The sequence below is a fragment of the Chiroxiphia lanceolata genome, chromosome 3, assembly GCF_009829145.1.
Source record: "Chiroxiphia lanceolata isolate bChiLan1 chromosome 3, bChiLan1.pri, whole genome shotgun sequence".
Classification (NCBI taxonomy): domain Eukaryota; kingdom Metazoa; phylum Chordata; class Aves; order Passeriformes; family Pipridae; genus Chiroxiphia; species Chiroxiphia lanceolata.
In genome coordinates, this window is record NC_045639.1 from 37018130 (window position 1) to 37043182 (window position 25053).

General features: G+C 34.5%; 1 protein-coding gene across 14 annotated transcripts in view; it reads left to right on the forward strand.

Annotated features, from left to right (window-relative positions):
- CEP170 (centrosomal protein 170) overlaps positions 1–25053 on the forward strand; it is a 98665-nt gene that overhangs the window by 60011 nt on the left and 13601 nt on the right. For 6 of the 14 annotated variants that reach the window (XM_032683320.1, XM_032683319.1, XM_032683321.1 and 3 more), the window contains 5 exons: positions 3990–4139; positions 10416–10542; positions 13234–15045; positions 19309–19359; positions 21144–21378. In XM_032683320.1, the coding sequence (XP_032539211.1) occupies positions 3990–4139; positions 10416–10542; positions 13234–15045; positions 19309–19359; positions 21144–21378 (2375 nt within the window). The remainder of the gene's footprint in view (positions 1–3989; positions 4140–10415; positions 10543–13233; positions 15046–19308; positions 19360–21143; positions 21379–25053) is intronic. The other 8 variants (XM_032683330.1, XM_032683326.1, XM_032683322.1 and 5 more) reach the window with 5 other exon arrangements.

A 25053-nucleotide genomic window follows, 5' to 3' on the forward strand; every position in this document is an offset into this window, starting at 1 on the left:
CCTGGCTGCCATCTTGATACACTCCTCATGGGTACTGGGGGGCTGCTATTAGGGAACCCCAAAACCTTCCCTTCTCCAAACTGATTAAAGCCCAGCTTCCCCAGACTCTTCCCCATGGGTAAAGGGCTCTAATCTTGACAATCTTGGTGGTCCCTGCTGAGCTCTCCTGGTTAGACAGTGTCTCTCTTGTACTGAAGGAACCAAAATGATGCAGTCTATCACCTGTTTAATCCATTACTTAAGAGGTCAACTGGATTGCAGGTTAAACAAAATTGTTTTGACTACATTTCCTAGATGGGGCTTGACTTTCTACAGCAAGTGTTGTTGTCATTCTCTTGCCATTCAAAATGTCCTGATTTGCAATGGAAATTGTTCCATGCTTCATAATAATAAGTCATTTTTAAATACCACCACCACAATTTATACCATGTTTCTGACTATTCTACCATTACAAATGTGGCAGGACCCTGCAGGAGCCCCGTGTAATGGTGCAACTTGGTGCCGTGTCTAGATTTTTCCATCAGTCAACTTACAGGGATTCTGTGAAAATTGTCATCCTGGTTTTTTTGTTTTGTAACTTCATGAAACTTGAAGTATTCAGGATGAAGTAATGTAATCTTCTTGCTAAAATATAATTTCATAAAAATTAATGATTGGGCAAAGCAGGGCAGAAAACTTTTAACTTTCCAGAATGATTGCTTATAGGAAGCTGTTCGTTTAGAAATATCTTTCTCTGGTAGTTTCAGTTTTAAATTACATCTGTTTAAAAAAAACAAACAGCACTAATATCTGTTGGTTTGTTGTGGTTTTTTAATACTTTTAGGAATTGTTTTTTATATTTATTTATTCTTTTTTACATTACTCCTCTTTATTCTTTTTTACATTACTCCTCATTCCCAAGATTCTCTCAAAAAATGCAAGATCATGATTTTGTGAAAGTCATTATTTACAGTGATGTAGAAAAAGCGTAAAAGAGTCAGGCAAGTTTTTATTTTCCATTGACAATGTGTGCTGGATATGTGTGATTTTTGATGGTTGGGAAAGTTCTTGAAGTTATAGATGAATGCGTAGAATCCATTTACCTCCTTTATAAAAAATAAAAAAGTCTTTCTTCTCATTTTTCAAATAGCTCGACATGTCCATATCCGTACTGTGGAATCTGCCTTCATCTTTTTCTTCCCCAAAACACACGTAATCAAAATAATCTTATAGTTGCTTCTGTTTTAAGCTGTACCTTCTGCTTCTGACAAATAAAGGCTTTACAGAAAGAAATCTCAATTTTTTGTATAAATAGATAAGAGATGCTTAGATGCATGTCATCAGCATTTCCTCAGGATTCTCTTGGTTTCATTAAGTTATCTCCTAGACATCCCTTAAAGGATTTTGAAATTGTGAAGATATTTAATGAACAGAAACATCTGAAGAATTGGAAGCCTTGAAGAATGTATTTAGTCTTTGTAGGAAGATACAGGTGTCCTTCTGTTCAGGCTTCAGTCACAACAGCCTGCTGTTTGCACACATACCTTATTGTAGCAACCCATAAAGTACAAATTGCATTTTTCTAGACGGTAGAGAGACAATTTTATCAAATACTGAACATGAGTTCTTTTATCTTTTGGATAGTTTTTGTATTTAAAGTCTTAATTGTGTGTTAGTGACAGACTTTTCAAAGGGATTTTATAAATCACAAGTCTGAAATTTGGTCTTTGGGCTATATCACACTTGTGTGAATCTTTTCTTGTGAGAAGAGGAACTTTACAGTTGTGTAGCAGTAGAACTTGGACAGGGACACGGGCATGCACATATCAGTGTTCTTAGATGTAGAATGAAATTATAGTACAAAAATACACATTTATTGAAGATTTTTTCCCTGTCTAATAATACTGTCCCCAAATATTTTATCTTTTCTGATTAGTAGTAGTATTAGGAGGTAAATCTATTATATGGGCCTTAATGCTACCCATATTATCTTTCACAGAAAAAAAATAGGCAAGATTCAGATTTGGTTTTGCTGTAATTTCAGTAATATCAGAAGAATAACCCAATTTGTTTAAACAGGAGTTCACTATCAGAAAAGGTAAGACTGAAAGAAAGAAGCATTAGATGCTGTTATTTGTGATACAAGTAAAGAAATTTGCATTAGATGCTGTTATTTGTGATACAAGTAAAGAAATTTGCAATGGTAAATCAATGTGCTGTCAGATAATAAGAAGCAATTTACAGGCAGCAATTTGCTCCTGTAGCCCTGATTAGATATGGAAGTGTGGAATTAATATTTTCCTTTGAACTTATGCAATAAAAACAGAATTTCCTTTCATTTAAAAGAACATGTAAAACCTGTAATCAATGGAACTGTGCTACACAAAGAAAGTGCCTGCAGAATAGTGATATATGAAAAGAAAAGAGTCAGTGGATGATAATTGGTTTGCATCTTCAAAAACTACTACAACTGTGCAAATAATATCATTAAACCAAAAAATTTTCATATCACTCTTTTTTTAAAAAAAGTAAATAAACATTTTTAAATACTCTTAAGCATTTTCTGATTAGGTGTATCCAGACATAATTTTTGTATAAATTGAGAATTGGGGAGCATGCCTGCATTGTAAAATGGCAGGAAAGCAGACTTTTTTCATGAGAGTGAAATACAAATGCATTTGAGAAAGCTTCTTCAGGTATAAATGTATAAATACTATAGCAGGGTCTTTCTGGACAATTAGAAGAGCATAAGCAGTTGAATGGCAGGGTGCTTAATTATTATTTTTTCCTTTGTCTGCTTCTCAGAAACTAACATTATAGTTTGTGGCCATCTAGTGGTGAATCCATTTTTAAACACACTAACCTTGTTCAGAATTGTAGTAGACCAGTCCTCAAACTTTCCTGTGCAAACATGAGTTACAGAACACTTTTGGGGAAAAAATAATTCTGTACTTCTTTTTCTCTTTTACCCTAGTAGTATTTTTTACAGGAGGATAACATCTGTGAAGATCATTTCCTTCTTCCCCTCTCTTTGTCTTTCTAGAAGACAAAGCAATTTTCTATGTTAACAGTTTCTTTTTAGTTTCCAATTTTAATGTGTGTGGGAGGTTCATTTTATTCTGTAAATTTTTTTTTAACGTCTAAGTCCTTGGTAGTAGAGTAGTGAATTTGTTAGGCAGAAATTTAAAAATTTTATGAATTACATGTTTCCAAGATACAAAATTCTCTGAAATATCTCTGAAGTATACATCAATTCTGAAATCATGTTCCTTAGTATCTGTGACTCACAAGAAATCTGACAGATAGTATTCTGGCTCTCCTGCTTAAGTACTTATTACTAAATTGCCGTTGTAATAACATTTTTCCTGAACAACGGTTTTAAAATGTCATGGGAAAATTACTTTTGTCATAAGTGGAAGGGATTAATATAAGCATCATTAGGAAACAGTGTAGTAAAAGAACTGTGGCAAGTCATATCTTGAATGAGATGACTCTACACGGTTCATGTGGCCTGGTGGACTTCTAACATCTGCTAAGTCCCTAACAAATGAAAAACTGAAAATTTGTTTGTATTAGAGAAATAATTCAATAAGTATATTAGTAGCAGATGTAAGCATTTGTATTTCTTGTTTTCAGTAGGTAATAGCAAAATTTGGAAATTTTGTGGTTCCAGTATTGGGTTTTTCCTTAACTGGTAAAATGGTTTTTTTTAAATGATTTTACTTTTACCCTTTGTTTCTTTCATCAAAGTGTCATTTTTTCATATCTGACCATTCCAACTAGCAGTTCCTTGAATTTTCATGGTGTTGATATAGACTTCCACTCTTTTTTTTAATTACTGTAGATATTTCTGATATTTAATTTGTAGAATTCACCAAGATGACAGATAAGCATAATACAACAAAACCTACTTAAGTTCACTCTTCAGCATGCCACCATCCATCCATTAACATTGAACATTGTATCAGGATGGTATTGGGTTAATGAATGTAATGTTGTTTCATTTTCAGGTATTTGGAGTGGATGACAGCCAGGATTATAATAGGCCTGTTATCAACGAGAACCAGAAAGATTTAGTAAAAGATTGGGCTATAAATTCTGCTACAGTAGTGCTGGAAGAAAAAAGACCACTGAGTACAACTGGATTTCTTGACACAGAGGTAGAATTTAATTTTTGACGGTCTTCTTTTTTCTTCCAATAAGAGAGAGCACTAAGAACTGACCAGTAAGTGTTAAACAGCAAACAAAATCTTGCCTGGAAAACATTGGCTCAGATCTATAAGTATTTTATTTTTCTTTGGCCTTTATTGCATTATCAGAACTTCTCCGTCAGAGAAGGCACGTTACATTGTGAAGGTGTTTTAAATTTTGCTACCTTTCCATGTGTACTAACACCAGTGTATTGGAAATGTAGCAGGAGTTTCCTTGCAACATACGTTGGCACAGTATACACTACATGTAAATTATGCAACAGAACTGAGGAAAAGCTAATTATGTTTTATAGCCCAAAAAAAGTAATAATACTAAAATTGAGAAATAAGATGTATGCGTTTAATGTGTGATACAAAGTCAGCTAGGAAAAAATGGTGGATAATACTTTTCAGATTCTTTTTCTGAAGCCAGAGGACTTCAGGTCTTTATGTTCACAGTTTTTCTTCAGTGAGATGCCACTCATAATAAGTCACTTATATTAGTTGCTTTAGAAGCAGTATAATTTAATCAGTTAGTGAAAGATTAAGCAGAGAAACATGGCTCAGAATATGCACACAGGCTAGATATTAATGGTATTTCATATTGAAATCTTGGGAGACATTCTGATATCATTGTGATGGCTAAACTGTAACTTGAAATCTGTCTGGAACAGAACAGAATCACACTGGAACAGAATTAATCTGATAACAGTAATGAAGCATGTCACACTAACTTCTGCTTCCCTTGGGAGACTGTTTCTGAAGTATGATCCTATAAATTAGCAAACTTTATAATTAAGCATTTTTTAAAAATGTATCAAGAGCTGAAAGTATGACGTAGTGTGCCTGCTATGCAAATACACTGATTTTAGTATCTACAAATCTGCTTCTCCTAGAGAAGGTGTGGTTTATCATGGTTGTATACTAGTTACTGTGAAGTCTTGAGACATGAAGTCTAGAGGAGTGTCTTTGACTCGTTTCCCTAAGATTACTGCTTTGTCAATTATTGCCATATAGCAGAGGCATATCAAGTGGAAAAATTTGCCGAACTTTGCCTTTCACCTTGCTGCTTTACACAAATCTGCAACCACATTCTTTCTCTCCTTTTTTTATGCCTTTTGCAGCATTCAGCTCTTTTGTGCTGTATCAGTTTTCAAGAGTATTGATATTTTTCGACTTTTATAATTTCATAAGCAGAAGAATATGTGATATATTTTATAAACATAATAGGGATTTCCAGGTGTCGTATTTTGCAAATAACAGGCTTTGATTTTAGAGGACCAAGACTTCTTCTGCAGTCATAGGGCAGGTTTAAGAAACCTTCTGGCAACAACATACTAAAACTCACTTTGGTTTAGGTTGAAATTACAATAATTATGCCATTTTATTACTGTGGCTGCATTAAAAGGTCTTTGTATATTACTATAGACTAGGTTATTAGCATAATTTAAAATACTATTACAAGTTATGATGATGGGGAAAAAAATGAAAATTGTTTAGTAAGTCAAGGAGGAAAACCGACATAAACAATGTGGATATAGCAAAGATTAGCATAAGAAGAGTCAAGGACAGATGAAGGTGGAAGGAAGGCTTGTCAGAGAAAGTTAAAAATAGAGGTTGGTTGATAGATATGTAGAAGTAAAAGAGAAGCTAGTTCAAAAAATTAGAGTTTTGTCTTGTAGGGAAATAATGGGAAAACAATCATGAGGATAACTACTGAGAGAAGATTGTTATATCTAAAGTCTTACTGCCAAAACTTCCTCTCAGTTTGTTTTGTCATTAGGAAAGGAAGAGGCAAATATGTTTGATTTGTAAAGTATGTGGGTGTCATGTTCTCATATACAAACTTTTCTGCTTTTGGGTTTTGGAAGACTTATTGCATTACTGAGCTGCAGATCACAAGTTAATAAACCTAATTGAAGATCTTGGCTAAACAGTCAGGTACGGTCAGGGTAGCTCAGTGTTCCAGTCTTGCATCCACTCAGATTGTGGGTGGACCTTATTCCAGCTGCCCATCACAGTTATTCTTGTAGATGGTTTAGCAGAATGAGGTGAAGCCAGAACATGGTTAACATAGAAAAAACAAAGAATAGAAATTTAAGAAATTTCAATTAAGGAAGATGGAAAAGATGGCCAAGGTAGAGCAGGTTCACCTAGAGTCACTTTGGGGGTTGAAAATTTATTCTGAACTTAAATAACTTTACAGAGCTTGTGAAGTATCATGAATAACATGCTTGGAAAAGACCTAGAAACTGCTTTTCTTATTAAAGAAATTCTCAGCTTTTCCTTTGATATAACAATCTTTAGTACTTTGGAGTAGTGTTTGTCATAAGACTAAATAAAATGCAGACTGAATGTCATGACACGATTGGATTGAGACTGAATACTCTGGTTCTTGCCTTTTCAATTATTAGATATAGGCAATAAAAGTACTAAATCCATCTATTTAAAATATTTAAATGTTTTTATTTTCTGTATTATAAGCTGCCACTTGCCAACCAAGGTAAGTGTGATTTAACAACAAAAATTAAATAAGGTAGAGAGCAAAGAGAGTATTACTGTTGTTGTTGTTATTATTATTATTTATTCTTACTATGTGAGCTTGATAAATTAAAATGCTGTAGGCATTTGGGCTATCATTTATCCATCCAGTTTCATTTAATTTTCAGTGGTCAATTGTCTAACCACAGCTCTTAAATAATGGTTTATCAACATTGTCTTTGATGTGCTTCTGTTTTTTGTTTGGTTTGTGGTTTGTTTGGGGGTTTTTTTTATTTTTTTGTAAGACCAAAACACAGTTAGAAACCTGGTTCTTCATCTCCAGGGTCGTCAGTGCCACTGACTACAATGTTCCTGTTGCAGTTTCAAATGCCCATTTCATGTCTTTCCCACTGAAGATAAACTAAATAGTACTGCTGACATTCTGAATATTGAATAACTTCATTCATGTAAATGTTTGCTATATTGCTTCTTAGAAGTGGGGTATTTAGAGGCTGTATTTCCTTTTCATTTGTTGTCTCTAATTACACTAATTTCCTGTCCTTCTGTAGAGCAAACCATTCAGTTTGAAGTTTGATACTTGCTTTTTTGTTTGAACTTACATGCTATACTGAGATGTAGGATGATGTTGTCAATATCATATGGCTGTGAAAAGGCAAATAGGACCTTTGGATGCTTGGGAAATGTATTGTTAATACATTATTGCCATGGTGAAGCTTCTTCTGTAATAATAGCACTGGAATTGTTACTATTCTTGGTTGAGAACAGTGAATACAAGTCTAGAGAAGGAACAAAGAAGTCTACTCAGATTATTAAGGGAATGGAGCTTTACCTTACAAGAACAGATGAATGCTGTTTATTTAGTCTGGCGAAGTAGTAGCTGAGATGGGTACTGGGGTTTGATGTATAAATGGAGTAAATGTAACAGAAGGAAATAGAACTGTTTGAGATGGGTGTCAGTGTTGTTCCAGGAACAAATTGAAGACACTGGCTTTAAATAAAGCATTTATGGAAGTTTGTAAAAAGATCATCGCCCCTGGAGGAATATAGTTCTGGAGCAGGTGGAGTGGGGAGGGACTAAAAGACCTGCTTTCAAGACAGCACTTCAGTTTTTGAGAAGGTGACATAATACAATTCTTACAACTTGAACTGACTGGAGTTATGTATCTGAAAAGACATCTTTACTTTTTTTTTTTTTTTTAATTTAATTAATTTCAGCTAGTTGAAATTTATTTTTAAAAGAATATTATTCTACTCTGAAATGCCAAGTATTAGAGATGCTTCCAGGTATAATGTGTGTGCTGTGGATTTTTTTCAGGTGTGGAGCCTGAAACCCTAAGTCTTCAGGCTGAATAATCAGTCCACAGAAATCCGTCAGTACATTTTCTAAAGATTTATTACTCCTGTTGATTTTGTGTGTGCAATAAGCATAAGGGAAAGCAGATTTAACCTGAAGTTAAAAGGGTAGTAGCTGATATGTAAACTCAGCTTTTCTGAAAGACAAGGAGATTCTTTTTGTTACTCAAGAGAAGATTTCCAGGAATGCTTACTTGAGAGCCTGTAAGGTGCAAATTAATATGGATTATAGGAAGAGCATTAGGATAACTATAAGTGACTTTTTAGATGTGTGTTTTATAAACCACACTTTTTCGATGTGCTTAAACTACTGTCAGAAGAAACTGCTTTTCATAGCTTTGTTGGTTTTGCTTGTATATGTGGAGATTTAGCAAAGCACACATTTACATTCACTGCAATGTAGAAATCATTTTGGGCAGTGTAATTACATTCAGAGAATACTAATTTATCATGTTGCTTTACTACAGTTAGTCTGTGAAGTCTTTAATGTTTCCCCATTTTGAAGTAGAATTCAGATTTCTGACACATCTATCTCTGAAATTGGTTAGGTGGTACAGAAGGAACTAGTTGGAGTTTTCTATACCAAAGACAATTGGGATGTCTATCATGTTTGGATTTGGCTGTAGTTAATTGTTTTATTAAAGATGGAAGTTCACTAGTACCGACAGGAAATAGAGAAAAGAAAGTTTAGAGATAAGAAAGAAAAATCAGGTTTCAGCAGTAGTTGTCAGTGCATAAATGCTGCATGCACAGGGTTTTTCTAGTGTTCTTCCTGGCACCCTTTTCCTTGCATTGTGTTCAGGAATGCCCATAAATAACAAACATTGAATTGCCTTCCTTTGCTTTTATTAGACTTGAATTTTGTAACATTTTGATTCTAAAAAATTAATTCAAAACGTGGAAATTTGTATAATAGTTCAAACAAATAACTTGGTGCCTCTCTGATTTACTACATTCATAATATTGTGGAAGAGATTCATGATGTTGCACTTGTTTGCATTAATCAGGAGTAATTCAAGATCCTAAATTCAAGTTTTTCAAAAGTCTAAGTAACTTTTAATTTGAAAGAAGTTATTATACAGTAGCTGAGATGGGTACTGGGGTTTGGTGTATAAATGGAGTAAATGTAACAGAAGGTGACATTGTTCATCATTCCATTTCTGCTAAATAAATTTTATAAAATATATAGAGGTTGTTCCTGGTCAAAGACCCAGAGCAACCAAGGCATTAGGCAAAAATCAGCGTTTTGAATAGAAGTGTGAAGATTTGAAGAGGCAGCAGAGCTCCAGCTGACCTTTGGAACAGCTCCTACAAGTGTCTTTATTAAGCAAGTTACTCATATCTCCACAGCTTTCCCATCTCTTTTATTGCTCATTTGACTTGCTGATGGTTATGTAACTCCTTTGGAACTATAGGCAGTGATTTCTGTCATTTGCAGTACTTTGTCTTTTGAGTACAATAAATTAGACTATCTAAATTTCTATAAAGCCTTTGATAGTGTACAACCCGTGTGTGTGTGTGTGTGTGTGTGTACAGATATATATGCATTGGCAGTTGCCAGATGTCTTTATTTGGAGATATAAGCAAGAGAAACTAATATATTTGATAACACAGTAATGTTACATTATATTTAGAAAATCAGTTTTTGAAAAAAAATTATATAAGAACACAAGAAGATGGTTTAATTTTATACTTTTTTACATTTTAAAAATTTTCAAGGTTTCAAAAGGCTTACCATCAAGAAAGTAAATTAATTTTCTTTCTAGTTTAGCTGCAAAAAAAATTATCAGATACTGATGATAGTGACTTCACTGTTACCCAGTAGGATGGTTTAAATCTAGTCTTTGCTTCTTTTTTTGTTTAGGCCAAACACATAATCTGAACTTCCTTTCCTTTCCTTCATAAGTTACCTTACTCTTTCAGTCCTTAAGGTAGTCTTTCTATAATGAAGTAAATACAATATTTCATCTGGACAGGAGGGTCTTCTAAACTGGTAAAATGTCACTTTCTTGTCTTCCTGAAGCACATTTTTAATTATTTAATGCAACCCCACACCCCGTGTTTTTTTCCTGCTCTTCTGAGCTGAGGACTGAAATAACCTGATCTTAGAACTAGCGAATGTTCTGATATATTTTGTATAGGTTCTGATGTTTAAAAGTTCACTGCACTAGGAACTGTTGTTTATTTGGTACTGATTCTGCAACTATATAGATTTTGTTTGTTTGTTTGCCGTTCTAGAGCTAGGAACTCTAAAATTTATTGAGGTAAACTATTTTTTCAACTTCCTCCAGGAAAATAGTGTCTGACATATTTATTCAGGAAAAACCTGGAAAAATGACATGCTTTTTATCAAACAGTTGTAATTTTTGTCTGTTTTTTTTAATTCCTTAGGAAGGTTCTGCTAATCCTGGAGGTAAACGTTGGGTTTCGCAGTGGGCCAGTTTGGCTGCTAATCACACACGTCATGACGAAGATGACATGAGATTGGAATCATCTGTGCCTGCTCCATTAGAAAATGGTATTAAAAACTGTTCTTGTTGTCATATTTCTGCTGAAGAAACCTAAGAAAGGGAGAAAAAAGTGATTATGTACACTACTTAAGCAGCTTTCTTACTCTTAATACCTCATCTTCACCTGAAGTTCTTAGCAGAAACAGTGTAAAAACAAGCTCAGTGGTAGTGTTGTCTGGCATGGCAGATGAGTGCCAGGATTACACTGAATGTTACTAAAAAAGGAAAGTTAAAAACTGTTTAATATTAGAGAAACTTTCACTTGACTGCAGTTTGGGTTGCTCTGCATAGTATGTTTCTTTCTTTACATCTTTCTTGATACTGGCCCCAAATTATACTTTAGTATAATGACTGTTAAACAATTCAACATGAGAGACCAGTATTCAGCTGAAGCATAGTATCCTTCCTTACCTTGGAAGTACAGAAAACCTTCTGTATTTCTTGAAAATGCCAGAAACCTTAGCAATGCACAACTTTATCTCCCTTTCTTGTAGAGCCAGATATTCAGGCTATGTCTCTCCATAGTTAACCTATTCACATTTCTGATTTTTAAGCAGTTTGGTTTTTAACATCCACACTATTGACTGCAAAGGAGTTGCTTACTTTACTTTACTTCTCTGCTTTTTTCTTCTTTGCAAAGAAGTTCTGCTTTGGATGTTGCATAATGCAAGCCTCTGTGTCAGTGCATGAAAGAATTCTTACCGGTAACTGCTACTTGTATCGTAGCTTTTCCTCCCCTCAAAACCATTGAATTTTGCCTAGGATAGTGAAAGTCAAAGGAGATGGAAAGGGGAAAAATTAAATTATCTGATATACATAGAATAATGGAAATCAAGAAAAAATTTTGCACTGTTTGGGAGGATTGGATGTACATACAGGACACTTAAAATCATAGCTATTGAGACTGATCCTTTGGGTGGTAATTGGGGGCTTTGGTGGTCTTTTGTTTTCCATATTGTTTTAAATTGTCACTTTCAGATGGGACACTAACTAGGATCTTCTTTGGAGAGATGAGTGCTTCTTTTACCATTCTAAGAACTTTATGACGTAAAGTGAAGCAACTACTGTGTAGCACGTACACATACTGCAAAAATTCTAAAATATTTAAGGAGAGATAAAGAAGCATTCAAGCACCAAAGGTGTAACAAAAGTAAAATTTGATATATATGTCAGAAGACCACTTCACAAAATGTCTTGTTGACTTAGATGCCTGTATCTTCTTTAGAAACCTTAGTAGCCAAATACAATGCTGAACAACTCCACACTTTTTTTTTACTAAAGGCTGTTTGAAATTCACCAAGAAACAAGTTACATACCTATATGTATATATAAAATATTTGATCAGGTGGGTATGTCTGAGAGAAGTCAATCTTCACAGATAGCAATCATATTGATTTTCATTGAACTTTCACTTTTTTCATAATTTTCAAGAAAAAAACAGTCCAGACATAAGAAAACCTTGCTTAGATTTCAGAAATACCTCCTTCTTCTCAAAATCAATATCCTAACATGGATTATAGAAAAAACTGTGTGAGTCATTTTGCGTTCTTCATCAAAGGTGTGACACTGTGCAAAGAGAAAGATTGAAGAACACAGATAGAAAGTAGCAGCTATACATACAGTATGATTTTTGATATTCAGTTAATTGTTTGGAGAATTCTTCCAGAGAGGGAAGCCCTATACTCCAGTTTATATTCCTGGAACATCCAGTGTTGGTGGCAAGCTGTGATAGGAAGATCCCAACAGAATATGTAGAGCAGTTGTTCATAGATCTCTCCTGGCAAAAAGTGAATTGACAGATGTGTATTTATAAGTGTGTGACATTATATTGCTACAGCTGGCAAATTAACTGCAAAAAGAATTTTTTTCTATCCAAGTATTCAAAGTAAGAGCAATTCATAGAGAAATTCATATTATCTCTGATTGTTTCTGACAGCACAACTGCTGTGTTTGTTAAATGAGCAAGGAGGGCACAGTCATCTGCAGAAAAATAAAGTTTGGTTACTAAAACAGGGTTATTCAGCATCAGTGAAAGTTCTTCAGCGGTAGTATTACATTCTTTTGATACTTTTTATACATTTTCTATATATTTCTATACTAAAGTGTCTTGTTTGGGTTAAAAGCATTTTTTTTATCTCTCAACTAGAGTAAGTTCTTTGTTCATGAGTAGGGCTTTTCAATATTGCTGAGTATCTCCCAGCACTGCAGCCTCTTGCCTGAGGGGAGGTCTCGCAGGGAGAGGATGTAGTCTCTCCATGAGACAAGACTGTAAGCTTTAGAACAGGCAAGTAGGGAGGAAGAAGGAGGTTCTTAACTCTTTTTTGCTAGATTTGAAGGTGTTTCCTAGATTTGGTCCTGAAGGGGTTTAGGAATGTAAAGACTCGCTTTCTACTTCCTCTTGTAATGGTATGCTGATGTAACAGTGATTTCTTATGTACCTATTTTAACCTACTGTCAGATCATAAAAACTTAGTTTGTATGTATGATCCTAGTTTACACAGCTGGCTAAAAGAGTTTGTTAAATGTTTTCAAACCTGTGTTTGTCTAATTGATCCTGCCATAGAACAGCAGGATAGACTGGTGACTTTTTTCAGTTCTGTTTTATGTTGTTGCATTAGTCTTACACAGTCTTAAAAATTTAATCTATTTACCTTGCTGTTGAATGTCCTATCAGATATTTTTTTCTCTTTCATTTTTAGACACAGACATCAGTGAGTCTGGTATTTCTGTTAGAAGTGCTGGTTCAGCTGCTTCTATGACCAGCCAAGGTGAGCGAAAGAGGAGGACACTTCCGCAGCTTCCCAAAGAGGAGAAAGTGAATGAAAACTCAAAAGCAAAAGCTACATCTCATCAGAGGTCAGAAATAGGTGAAAAGCAAGACACTGAACTTCAGGAGAAAGAAACTCCGGGTCATGCCTCAGATGCAAAGTCAATCAGAACGATGAATGGTCTTTCACCCAGAGCTAATGGAGACAAAGTTTTTTCTTTCCCCAGCTCTTCCAGTAAAGAGAGAGTTGAAACTGGCAGAGAAACTTCTGTGGTGAAACAAGCTTTAGCAAAAATTCAACAACAAGAAAGAAAGGAGCAAGGACACTGGACACCCACAAAATTATCCTCTACAAAATCTGCTGCAAATCAGGTTGAGAAAGGTAGGGAGGAGACTGTTACGTCACCTAAAACTTTGGATAATCAAGACAATCCTCCTGGACATGTTACAGATAAAGCAGAAATTAAATTGGCACAGATTGAGGGCAGAAGAAGAAAAAATGAGGAAATTATTAGAGGACACAGCCCTAAAACACCTGGAGGAGAAAAAAAGGAGTCTTCAAAACCATTAGTGAGACAAGGTAGCTTTACAATAGATAAGCCTAGCACAAATATACCTATAGAACTTATTCCTCACATTAATAAGCAAAGTGGATCTGCTGCCCCTTTAGCATCTGCAAACAGGATACGTGACAGAAGTGATTCAATGGACACTGATTCCAGTCTAGATACAACACTCATTTTAAAAGACACAGAAGCTGTGATGGCTTTCCTTGAAGCTAAATTGCGTGAAGAAAATAAAACTGATGAAGGTCCTGACACTCCTAGTTATAACAGAGATAATTCCATATCACCAGAATCAGATGTCGATACAGCCAGCACAATCAGTCTCGTTACTGGTGACACTGAAAGAAAATCCACGCAGAAACGGAAGAGCTTTACAACCTTATATAAAGATAGATGTTCCACTGGTTCCCCTTCAAAGGATGTTTTAAAATCTTCTACAGCAAGTGCCAGGGAAAAGATGGAAAAGAAAACTAAAAGTCGATCTTCAGATGGTGGGTCTAGAGCTGATGCTCGCAAAACTGTGCAATCCAGCGGAAGAATGAGACAACCATCAGTAGATTTAACAGATGATGACCAAACATCTAGTGTACCTCATTCTGCCATTTCTGATATCTTATCATCTGACCAGGAAACCTACTCTGGCAAATCACATGGAAGAGTTCCTTTTGCCTCAGCAGATGAACTTTTACATTCCAAGATGGAAGGAAAGTCAACTAAGTCAAAAACCTCTCCTGTTGCACTTGGTCAATCTAGTAAATCTACCACTCTTCCAAGACCTCGTCCCACAAGGACTTCTCTCTTGCGCAGAGCACGGCTTGGTGAAGTCTCAGATAGCGAGCTCGCTGATGCCGATAAGGCTTCAGTGGCTTCCGAAGTGTCCACTACAAGTTCTACGTCAAAACCTCCATCAGGGAGGAGAAATATTTCCAGAATAGACTTACTTGCTCAACCTCGCAGAAATCGACTTGGCTCTTTATCAGCACGTAGTGATTCTGAAGCAACAATAACTAGAAGCACTGCCTCATCTCGTACCCCAGAAGCTATTATCAGAAGTGGTTCAAGGTTGCTAGCAGGAGGAGATGGCGGTAAAGTTTCTGCTAGAACTCGAGCCAATAGCATTTCTCGACTTTCAGATTCAAAATCCAAATCCTTGGCTTCAGCACATAATTCTCCCTCAGGTATGTGAGATTATTTGAAATAATTTTATACAATACTACATGTTTTTAGTATGTGGATTTAAAAAAAAATGATTTAAGAAAGAGTTCTTATGAAACATTTGTTGAGTTTTAGTTGATGCACTCTTTGGAGTAAGAGGCTTCTTTTTCAGGGCTTGGAGAGGTTTCTCACTGAAAATCATAAAGACAAGAAATTTTAATCTTTTAAGTCTTTGGATATTTTTCATCTTGAAACCACTTAATGCATTGGGGCAGTCAGATGTGTCGGTACTGATTTGCTTTACTGCAAAAACAGAGCAGAGATCTCTTTGCTCAAGTCATAGCAGTAGATATTCAAAAGGTCAGAAGCACTATTTACTACCTAGAAGATATAGTACTTATTTGTAAGGTAGGCTTGTAAATATGCAATCAGAACTACAAAAGTGAGATTTTTTTTTAAGAATAATAACAATGAGGGCACTAGTTGAAAAAATTATGCACTGCCTAACTAAATATCATAAAGCTAAGTAATTTCTTTTGAAATGTTTGCCTTGCCTTGGATTATTTCCCATTCTGTGTTCCAAATCATGGCAATTTATGATTTTATCATGATTTCCAAATCATATTGGTCTTCTTTGGTGCGGTGGTTCCTTTACTATAATGTTGCCTTATATGTGGAAGGAAAAATCTGTACAATCAATGAATTTTAACCTGCTGTTTTGTTAGAAATCAACACTCTAAGTGGAAGCAGTGTAAAAAGCTGGTAGGTTTTTTCAGCAGCAATATTAAATCAACCAAAATTGAAATGTGGTAATCATAAATAAGTGAACTTTAACGTGGAGTGAATATCTAAAATAGTTGTCTACTTGCTTTTAGAATTGTCATACTACCAGCTTTACTGTATTTGCAGCCAATCCACAGTCTAAGAAAGAACAGAATAAATGGAGTAGCTTCCAGTGCTGTGTGTTGATACTGAGATTTTATAGTCTCTTTTCCTGCATCCCATTGAGAGTTGATATAAACAACTGTAATACTAAATTCCCACACTTCTGCTGTCCTTTTGTTGCTGATATATCACAAATGGACCTTGTTAGGATTCTTAGCAGTGTGTATTCCCCAGGCAGGTATCTTTTGGCTGTGTCATTTATTAGCTGAATAGAAATTTCTGCTGAGATACAAATGAGGTGTTCGCTGAACTGTAAAGTTGAATCTATTTGCTACTATGACAGGTGTCTAGAAAGGTACAAAAAAGAAAGGTTAAACTTCAAAGAAAAACTTGGTCTTTCCTTGTAAGATATAATTGGAAAAGTAGCATATTTTCAATTTTAATTGAAGTTTTGAATTTATATGTGCAACCTGAAAGGTGGCAATGTTAGGTCAGGGAAGAGTGTCAGTTAAGACTTCTGTATGGTTTACTTTAATACTTAATACTTGTTCACATAGTGATTTTGCTGATTTTTGAAAAGGTAAAGCCTGGATGTTGTCAATTCACTGCTTCTTTTGTTTTTCACAAAACTGTATATAGATTTTGAGTTTTGTGTCTGTGTGAAGTCTTACCAGCTTCCTAAACTTTTTAAAGGTTGCTGCATTGAAGTGGTTTACTGCTTCTTTTAAGGGGAGTGGGTGTATCTTCCTCTTCCCAGTCTACTAGTCTATCACAGTCATCTTTGCTTAATGTTCATTTCATTTACTTGCATTACACACTCAAAGTTTACTGTAGCTTGTATACAATACTCTGTTTTCAAGAAAGAAAAGATGCCATCTTCTCATGAGCTACCCCAACATAATAAGCTAGGTATTTTAAAAAAACTGTTGTTAGAAAAATCTACAGTGAGAATAACTTCTGTCATAAAAAAATTTATCAGGTAATATATATTAAGATCAGGCAGAAGCTTATCAATGTAAAGACCAAAATGAGAAAGCCATTAATAAAGCAGTCAGATACTTTCGAAAGAAAATCAATCAAGTCTTGTTACTATGTAAGTAAAAACTATTATTACTACTGTTTAGGATTAAGAGTTCTGGATCTTGTCTGCATCAGTAACCTTATTGTGTAATTTTTTTTACTGGTTTATTTAGATTATACTTTAGGAAAATCTGAATTGCTTTGAATGTGGTATAATCTTCTAGTGTATAGAGGAGTATATATATCTACATCACCTATGATATATTGACCACTACTTAGAATGTCTCCATTTTCCCGTTAGCTATATGATGCTAATAACTACCAACGCATCAAGTTATTGATGGTATTATTTATAATTTTATCCTTAGATTAACGTATTCAAATCATCTTTGGGTAGAATGTGTTACTTGTATGCAATATATAAAAGTGGAACACAGCAGAACCTTTTCGATCCAAATTATTTAATTCCTGAGTTTAATTTTATTTCTAGAAAAGTCAAGAATTCACTTAATTTTAGCAGTTTTGGAAAGTACCGATGAAGTGCTTGACAAAAGTGCCTCAACTGTTTAAATGTGTTTTACTTGAGGCACATTTAATGGAGGCATAACAGGGATATATTTTCTTCTCTCCCTGGACATAGAAAGACTGGAAAATGAATGATTGGTACCAAATAAGGTTTAGAGTTTTGTTACTTTTACCAGAAGACTGGTTACTATCAAGGTGTTAAGTATGTTTCTTCTGGGTTCTCTCATCAGAGGTCAGCTAACATTATTACCACATTGCAGATCACTGAACACTGATGCCTTCTTAAATCCAGCCTAAAAAGAGAAAGTTATTTCTGCACTTCCCAAGTCAATGTTCAGACATACATGCCTGTAAATAGAGGGCAAGAAAAACATATATTCACTGGGCGTTTTTTTATTGTCTTGTACTTCATATGGATGAATTGCAACATAATAGCATTAAAATTGTCAGAGCTGTCAGCAGGTCTGTAATTTCAAAAATCTGATTTGATGCAGTGAAGTATTGATTACTTTTATATGAAAGGACAAACAGGTAAATGGAACATCTTGGATGAGAACTGCCAGCATTAAAGTAATTACCAGGGTGTTTCTGTGGTGGGAGGCTTGATAACTGACAATACTGGGAAGACACGTGAAGCAGAATTAGTAATTTTGTACCACAAGCAATGAAAGGTCTGATCAAACAGTAGAGTTTTATCAATAAAAACAGAGAAGACCAAAGACCTGTTTTCACAACAACAAAGAAAAATTGAAGATGGTGTTACAGAAGGAGCTCTGTACTAGGATAACAAACAGCAGGATCAGACCTAGTGCAGAACTGATAAGCTGCACTGTCAAATGAAACGTCAAGTAAGAACAGAGACACCTTGAGCAACTAGGTGTGTTTAGCAGCTCTGCTGGCTTGCTGACCTGGCTGTGATTGCAAATGGCTGGCAGATAGGTTGATCAAAGCTGTTGAGATAACTGTGGGGGGAAAAAAAAGGTTTGGTAATGGAGAGAAAACAACACTTATTAAGCACATTTTAGTATTATTGCACTACTGAGCACCAAATTTCAGGATCTTTGAAATGGATAAACCTTGAGAAGGCAATGTGCCAATGAGAGTAGAATATTTTTTAAGGAACATATTCAATCAAGTTTATCCTCAGATCTTAAAAGTGAGAGTATGGTGTCCAAATCACCAAGCTTGTCAGCTTAATGTGTTGTCAGGACATTATACCCCTCACAGAGTAGTCACTAAATTAGGTTTGTATGCTGATTATTTTAGCCAGGGTTTTGAAGGATTTTCTAGTTAGTGGTACTGATATTCACAGTCTTTGGTGTCTGAGATATGCAATTACACAATAGCTTTCAGAATCTACATAAACTACAATGACCTTTCGGGGCTGCATAATTTATAGATAGTGTTAAAAGCATATATTTGCAAATGTATAGCTCCCTTACTGGGAAAAGTGCTTGGATATTGCTTGTTATGAATTATACAACCTTGAAATTTTTACTGCTAGGCCTACAATAACTTTTTCTTCATAATAAGGAGAAACCCATTGATAATACCCGTTGATGATTTGAAAACCAACATTTTAAGGCCTTAAAAATTATTGGTCTTAAAAATGGAGAGGGTTTTTATGATGCTATGTACACAGTTGTTATGGATGCCATTTCAGTTAGTATCTCTGAAATGTTTAAGCCTTTACAAAAGTCTTTATTTTTTATTGAATGCATAATCTTTTCCTAAAAAAGTGTGGGTGGAAAAGAGGACCTAAGTCTAATCTCATCAATATATTTTATTTAAGCAAATGCTTCTAACCTGAATGTTTTAAAACTAATTAACATGATAAAACACTATTTTGTACACAGAGAAATCCAAGCTTCTCCCAGACCCAGATCCTGATGTTGAAACTTACAGTGGTAGAGTACTAGAAATCAAATCTGTTTCTGATATTTCACTTCTCATTCAATTTTTTAGTTTTTAAATATACTATTACATATGCTCATTGTACAGTGCTGAGTTGCTGGACTAGCTCACTTGAGAGATTTTAAGATAAATTTTATATTTATTTTGATATATATAATTTGAACCAGGACAAAAAATTTAAACAAAAATGGATGATAAAATGTGGGCCCAACTCATAGAGTTCTTTGGACTTTGGTCACACATTGCTTGCATGCTATTGGTGGGGAAATGTGCTTTTTCTGCTTATATTTATTTCCCTAAGATCAAACAACTTCGAAACCTCTAAAAAGAGATCAGTAAATGATTGGAGAGACATTTTTACTTGCTTCAATGAAATTAGAATATTTTTTAAAAAAGTACAACTGGACATGATTTGAAGCCCACATTTAAACCTAAAAAAAAATTACACAAGCACATTTTTATTTCCAGCAGTTAAAAATGCATTCTTTATATGAGGGAAGAGATGTAAGCTTATACACCGATGTTATATTCTACATACTGTAATCTGCATTACACAGATCTTTTCTCAAGTAAAAATTACTTTCATTATTTGTTACTTAAATTCATATTTATGTATACTTCCTTTATAATACTTTTTAGATGTTTCAGGAGAAATCAGTATTATTTCTTATATTTTGTAATAGTAAAAACAATATATGTCATTTGCATGTATTATTTTTAAATTACCAAGAGGTGATCAGACATTTTTTTAATTTTCTACAATACCTCTAGAGCCTCATGAATGTCAGTGAGTTTGGGGGATTAAATCCTCTGCAATAATTTAGAAGATTGTGATGATGAGGATTCCTTTGCACTTAATGCTATCTCATCCTGCAGGGAATGTTTGAGGACAGCATATCTGAAATGCATTTTCTTAGCTTCAGTAATTCATAGGGGGACGAAAGCTTCTGACTTAATTTCAGTTCTCCTGTACTTCAGGCTGTCTTCAGCAGCACAGCTGTATAATGCTTTTATGTGCTAAATGTAGAAGTCTATAGGCAGTTGCTTAAAAAGGGAACAATCGTCAGATTGGAAAAGAAAAAAAACCAGAAAAACTCTTGAAAAATAAGTCTAGGATGTGACTTGCAGAATAGGTATTTTCATTTGGAAAATGAACTTTTCAGTAAAGGAAACTTTTTGCTCTGAGTCTTCCTTTTTTATAGATGTGCAGCTGATTTTTTTAACACAACATTAATTTTACATATTTTATTTCCATACTAAACACATAATCATAGAATCATTAAGGTTGGAAAAGACCTTATCACCATCTGTGAGTTTTATGCTTTCCTTATGTAAGCATGCGTCCCAGTCTTGGTGCCAGCTCCATCCTTCCTTCATGTCTCTTCATTTTTTTTTTGTGTAGCACATGCTCCTGGAAGGAAATTTGGGAAAAAATCTGCAGAAAAAGTGCAATCTGACTATATACTTTAATGTTAATGAATTGGGCCCTTGTTTTGTAATAGTTTGCTTGAGCTCATATACAATTACTGACTTTTACATCTTACTTTACTCATCATTATACAAAGAGCATCAGTTTTGTGTTTTTATTAATCAGTATTTATTATTTAACACAAATTTTGTAGCTTGCTTTTTAAGATGTAGTAAATAAACCTTTTGTGAGGTATTTGGGGATTGATAATGAATAGTTGCATATTTTTGTGATGTTACTGAAATAATACTGTTTTTTTCTTATTTAAGATGCAATAATATTTCTTTTTTAACAATTAAACTAATTTAGTAAGTGCAAGATGGAGGCGCTTTCCTACAGATTATGCTTCCACCTCAGAAGATGAATTCGGATCAAACCGTAATTCCCCTAAACATACCCGTCTACGTACCTCTCCAGCCCTGAAAACCACACGACTGCAGAGCTCTGGGACAGCAACTCAAAGTAGCAATACATTCAAGCACAGAATAAAGGAACAGGAAGACTACATTCGTGACTGGACAGCTCACCGAGAAGAGATAGCAAGGTTGGTTTTAAAGACGTGCCTCTAAAATAACAAAGAATTGTACCCGGCCAGTTGTGCAGGTGCATATAAAGGAGAGCTGAGCTAATGAATTTTCTATATCACTCTACTTACTGCTTTCACTCACTAACTGAATGAGTAATTTAAAATTCTTCTTATGAGAGACTGGCAGACAGAACACTCATGTTACCCACACATTTCTTTTTAATGGAAAATTATAGTAATTTCTGACTTAGGATAGCCCAGTCCCAGAAGATGAACTTTCAGTTGCATTAGTTGGACTTGCAGAGGTACTTACTGTATTCCCTGAAGCTGAAGTATATGTGATTTTGTACTACCTTTACATTCATATTGAGGTAAAATTTCAGATCAATGCACAAGTGACAGAGAGAGAAAAAAATTGATTTTGGCAATTTAAAAGACCATTTTCTCATTTTAATTTTTGATTTATCTAGATATTATTTCATGTTAGATACTTTCTGATATAAGTCGTGTATTCATCAAAAAGTAATATTTTTTTGTTGCAAGTATCTGAGAGTATATTAATTCCTCTGTTATTGCTAATATCAACTCTGCTTCAGTTGAACCAAGGAACAGGTAGTTCTACATTCTGGTAACCATATCATGCAACACTCATGGCAGTGAAAACTTCTGATGACTTGCACAAAATAAATAAAACTAAATAAGTATGCAAATGTTATTTAATACTTTGATGTCAGTGTTCAGGTTACGAAGCTTTTCAAAAAACTTAATTTGGAAGCCTAAACAGGAAAAGTGTTTTCCTTTTAAGATTATTCTTAATACTGTGGAGTATTTTCTTAATGCCATGGAGGTGTTTTGCTTGGTATGATTAATTATTTTTTGTTTCCTCTTCTTGGTAATATTTTTCAGCATTTGTTTTTCTAGTGTGATCTGTGCAAAGGGAAGATATAGAGGCCTGGAGAGGCACACAAAAGATACCTAAGGAAGTTTCATAGTATCTAGATAAATCTTCAAAATCGTCTTCCTAAAACATCTCTTTCTTTTTAGTAATCTAAAGTTAGAGATTATTATAGGGAGGACTGTGTGTATGTGGGGAAAAACAACTGATAGCCATAGCGTATTACTTCCTCCTTATAAGAAGTACTGATGAACCTCTACTTCAGTGAAACTTCTTGGTAGGTTTTGCTTATCTGGGAGAGATTGACACTAGAAGTAGTTGATGATTCGGTCTAAACTCACTTGATGGTTAGGTTTGCAGGGCTTTTTTTTCCCTTGGGATTCTTACCATTTTCTGCATTGATATACTGGTTTTAAATTTGTTTTGAAGGCTGTGTACCTTTTGTTACCCTACCTCTTCAGCTTTATTTTCAGTGGAAGTAGTGAGAGACTCAAATGAGTATTGCCAAGTTTATATAGAAATTTCACACAAACTGCTTTAAATAAGCTAGCTTATTTAATGTTAAGAAAACTAGCAATCAGCATTTGAGAAATTCCAGATTACCATCATCTATCATCACTGATTCCAATACCAGTTTTCTTGGTTAGCCTCTGCTGACCCCCAGTGCTGTCGGTCACTAGTTGATCTTTTCCGTGCCTCCATACATCTTTGTAATGATTCACGTTATTGCTCCTCTGGCTTTAATTTTAACTTCTGTCCTTTATAAGATTTTTTGTCTCCGCTCCTTTTGCCTTGCCATATTCTCTGTTGGTGTCTACCGTGGAGGTTTTTTCCATCCCAGCCCTCAGACCAGCCTCTGTGATCAGAATCCCTTCAGCTCTATTTGAAGTTTTTAAAAAATGAATAGATGGTTACATGCTCTCATTTAAGTTGTTTGATTTATTTTTTTGTTGTTGAATAACTGATTCTGTTAGGCAGGTATAAGGATAAGCATTTCATAAAATACATGTGCAGCAGAAAGTACTGCAGAGACTGTATGACAAACATTTCATTTAATCCATGTTACCATCATATTGTGTTTTAACTGGTCTTCCTTGACTGACCAGTTTGCACTTTTCACAGACTTCTCAATTTACTAATAAAATTGAAAAACTGAGAGAGATGTTTAAAAAAACTTAATGGAATAAGTAAATTTGATTTAAAGCCACTTTGACATGGAGGGAGTATACACCCTCAGAATAACAGGAACTTCACATATATTTTATTTAAGGACATTAAAGTATTGTTACAAAATCAACTGACTCAGTACAGGAAGTGTAACATAGTAGACTAAACATAAAAATGTTCTTGGTAATCCAACAGTTCAGCACTATTACAGATATCTTAGAAGCATTCCTGTTTCTTTTTTCTGATATTGGGTATTCTTTCCCTACAGTTAAATAAAAACTAGAGTTCCAAGCTTTTGAAAAGGTAGTCATGCTCTCCCCATCCCAGGCTCCATGTTCTCACCTTTTCCAGTGCGTTGAAAACTGAGTCTGTTCCCTATGTAGCTGTGTAGCTGCGTGAATCTGCTCACTGAGTGAATCTAATAGCAATATTTACTGGAGCATGTTGAGAGGGTTAGGGAATTTGAGGTTTATTTTAGTTTTGCCTCTGTGAATAAATCGATTTGCCTTTTATGGTTGCTAGGTGTGATGCAGGAAGCAGTAAAAATCTGAAAGGCAACCTACAGTTGCAGCAGAGTAAATAGCATGTACCTAAAGCCTAAGTCTCTTGTCCCTGATTATGCAAAGCATACTCCTTAACCAATACGTTCTGTTTCTAAAAGTTAATGTAGAATTACTTGAACACTTCATTTTTGAAAAGTCAGACTACTCACAACTGGTTTCTAGTTTTCTTTTTCACAGTGGTTTTTGTTTAGTGCCCTGTATTGTTTCTATACAGAAACTTAATTGAGTACTGACTATAGCTTACTGTCACATTGAAAATAATTCCAGATTTTGTTCACTTGACTGGTGTTTGACTGTGATAATTGTCTACCAAGTTACTTACCATCCATGTTAGAGTTGTTTATTCTGATACTCTCAGGATTCATTTGAATTCATTTTTATATAAATATCTGACATTTTATGTAATATTCATTGCTTGGGAAGAACTCAAATGAAGTGGTTGTGGCATGTTGAAGCATTGCTGATTTCTGTGAAGAATTAAGTCTTAGTTGATTGATACTGCTTTTGATTATGGTGTTTAATAACATTTCTCTTCAGGAGGATTTGGTAATAATTAAAATCTCCTGGGTTTTATTTTCTTTACAACTATTCATTAAATACCAGAATTTGTCCCAGAAATTCAAATGTGATTATTAGCAATTTCTGTCTTTAAGAAGATAGTTAGATGATTGTGTGAAACAAAGGAATTAGGTATTTTAGTATCTCTACTACTTAGAATATTGGATTTTTAATGGCATGTATATATAAGAACATGAAATATAAATTAAAATTGACCCAAAAGTTGTAGTAATTAGGTTAAACTAATTAGTAATAGGCTCTTATCATATTTTAATTTATTTAAATGAACAATTGACTTGTTTTATGCTTTACTGTTCCAGTCTTTGATAGTTTAAAATCAGAAATACTGTCTTGTCATGGGTAATTGCCAGATAATCTTCTACAGCCTTATCTCAACTACATATGTACCTAAGCTACACAAAGTTTCACTTCATTGCATATTGCTGATGTTTAGGCACAAAATACAGTGTAGGAATTTGACTGGAAATTTCTCTAGTTATGTTTGCCTTT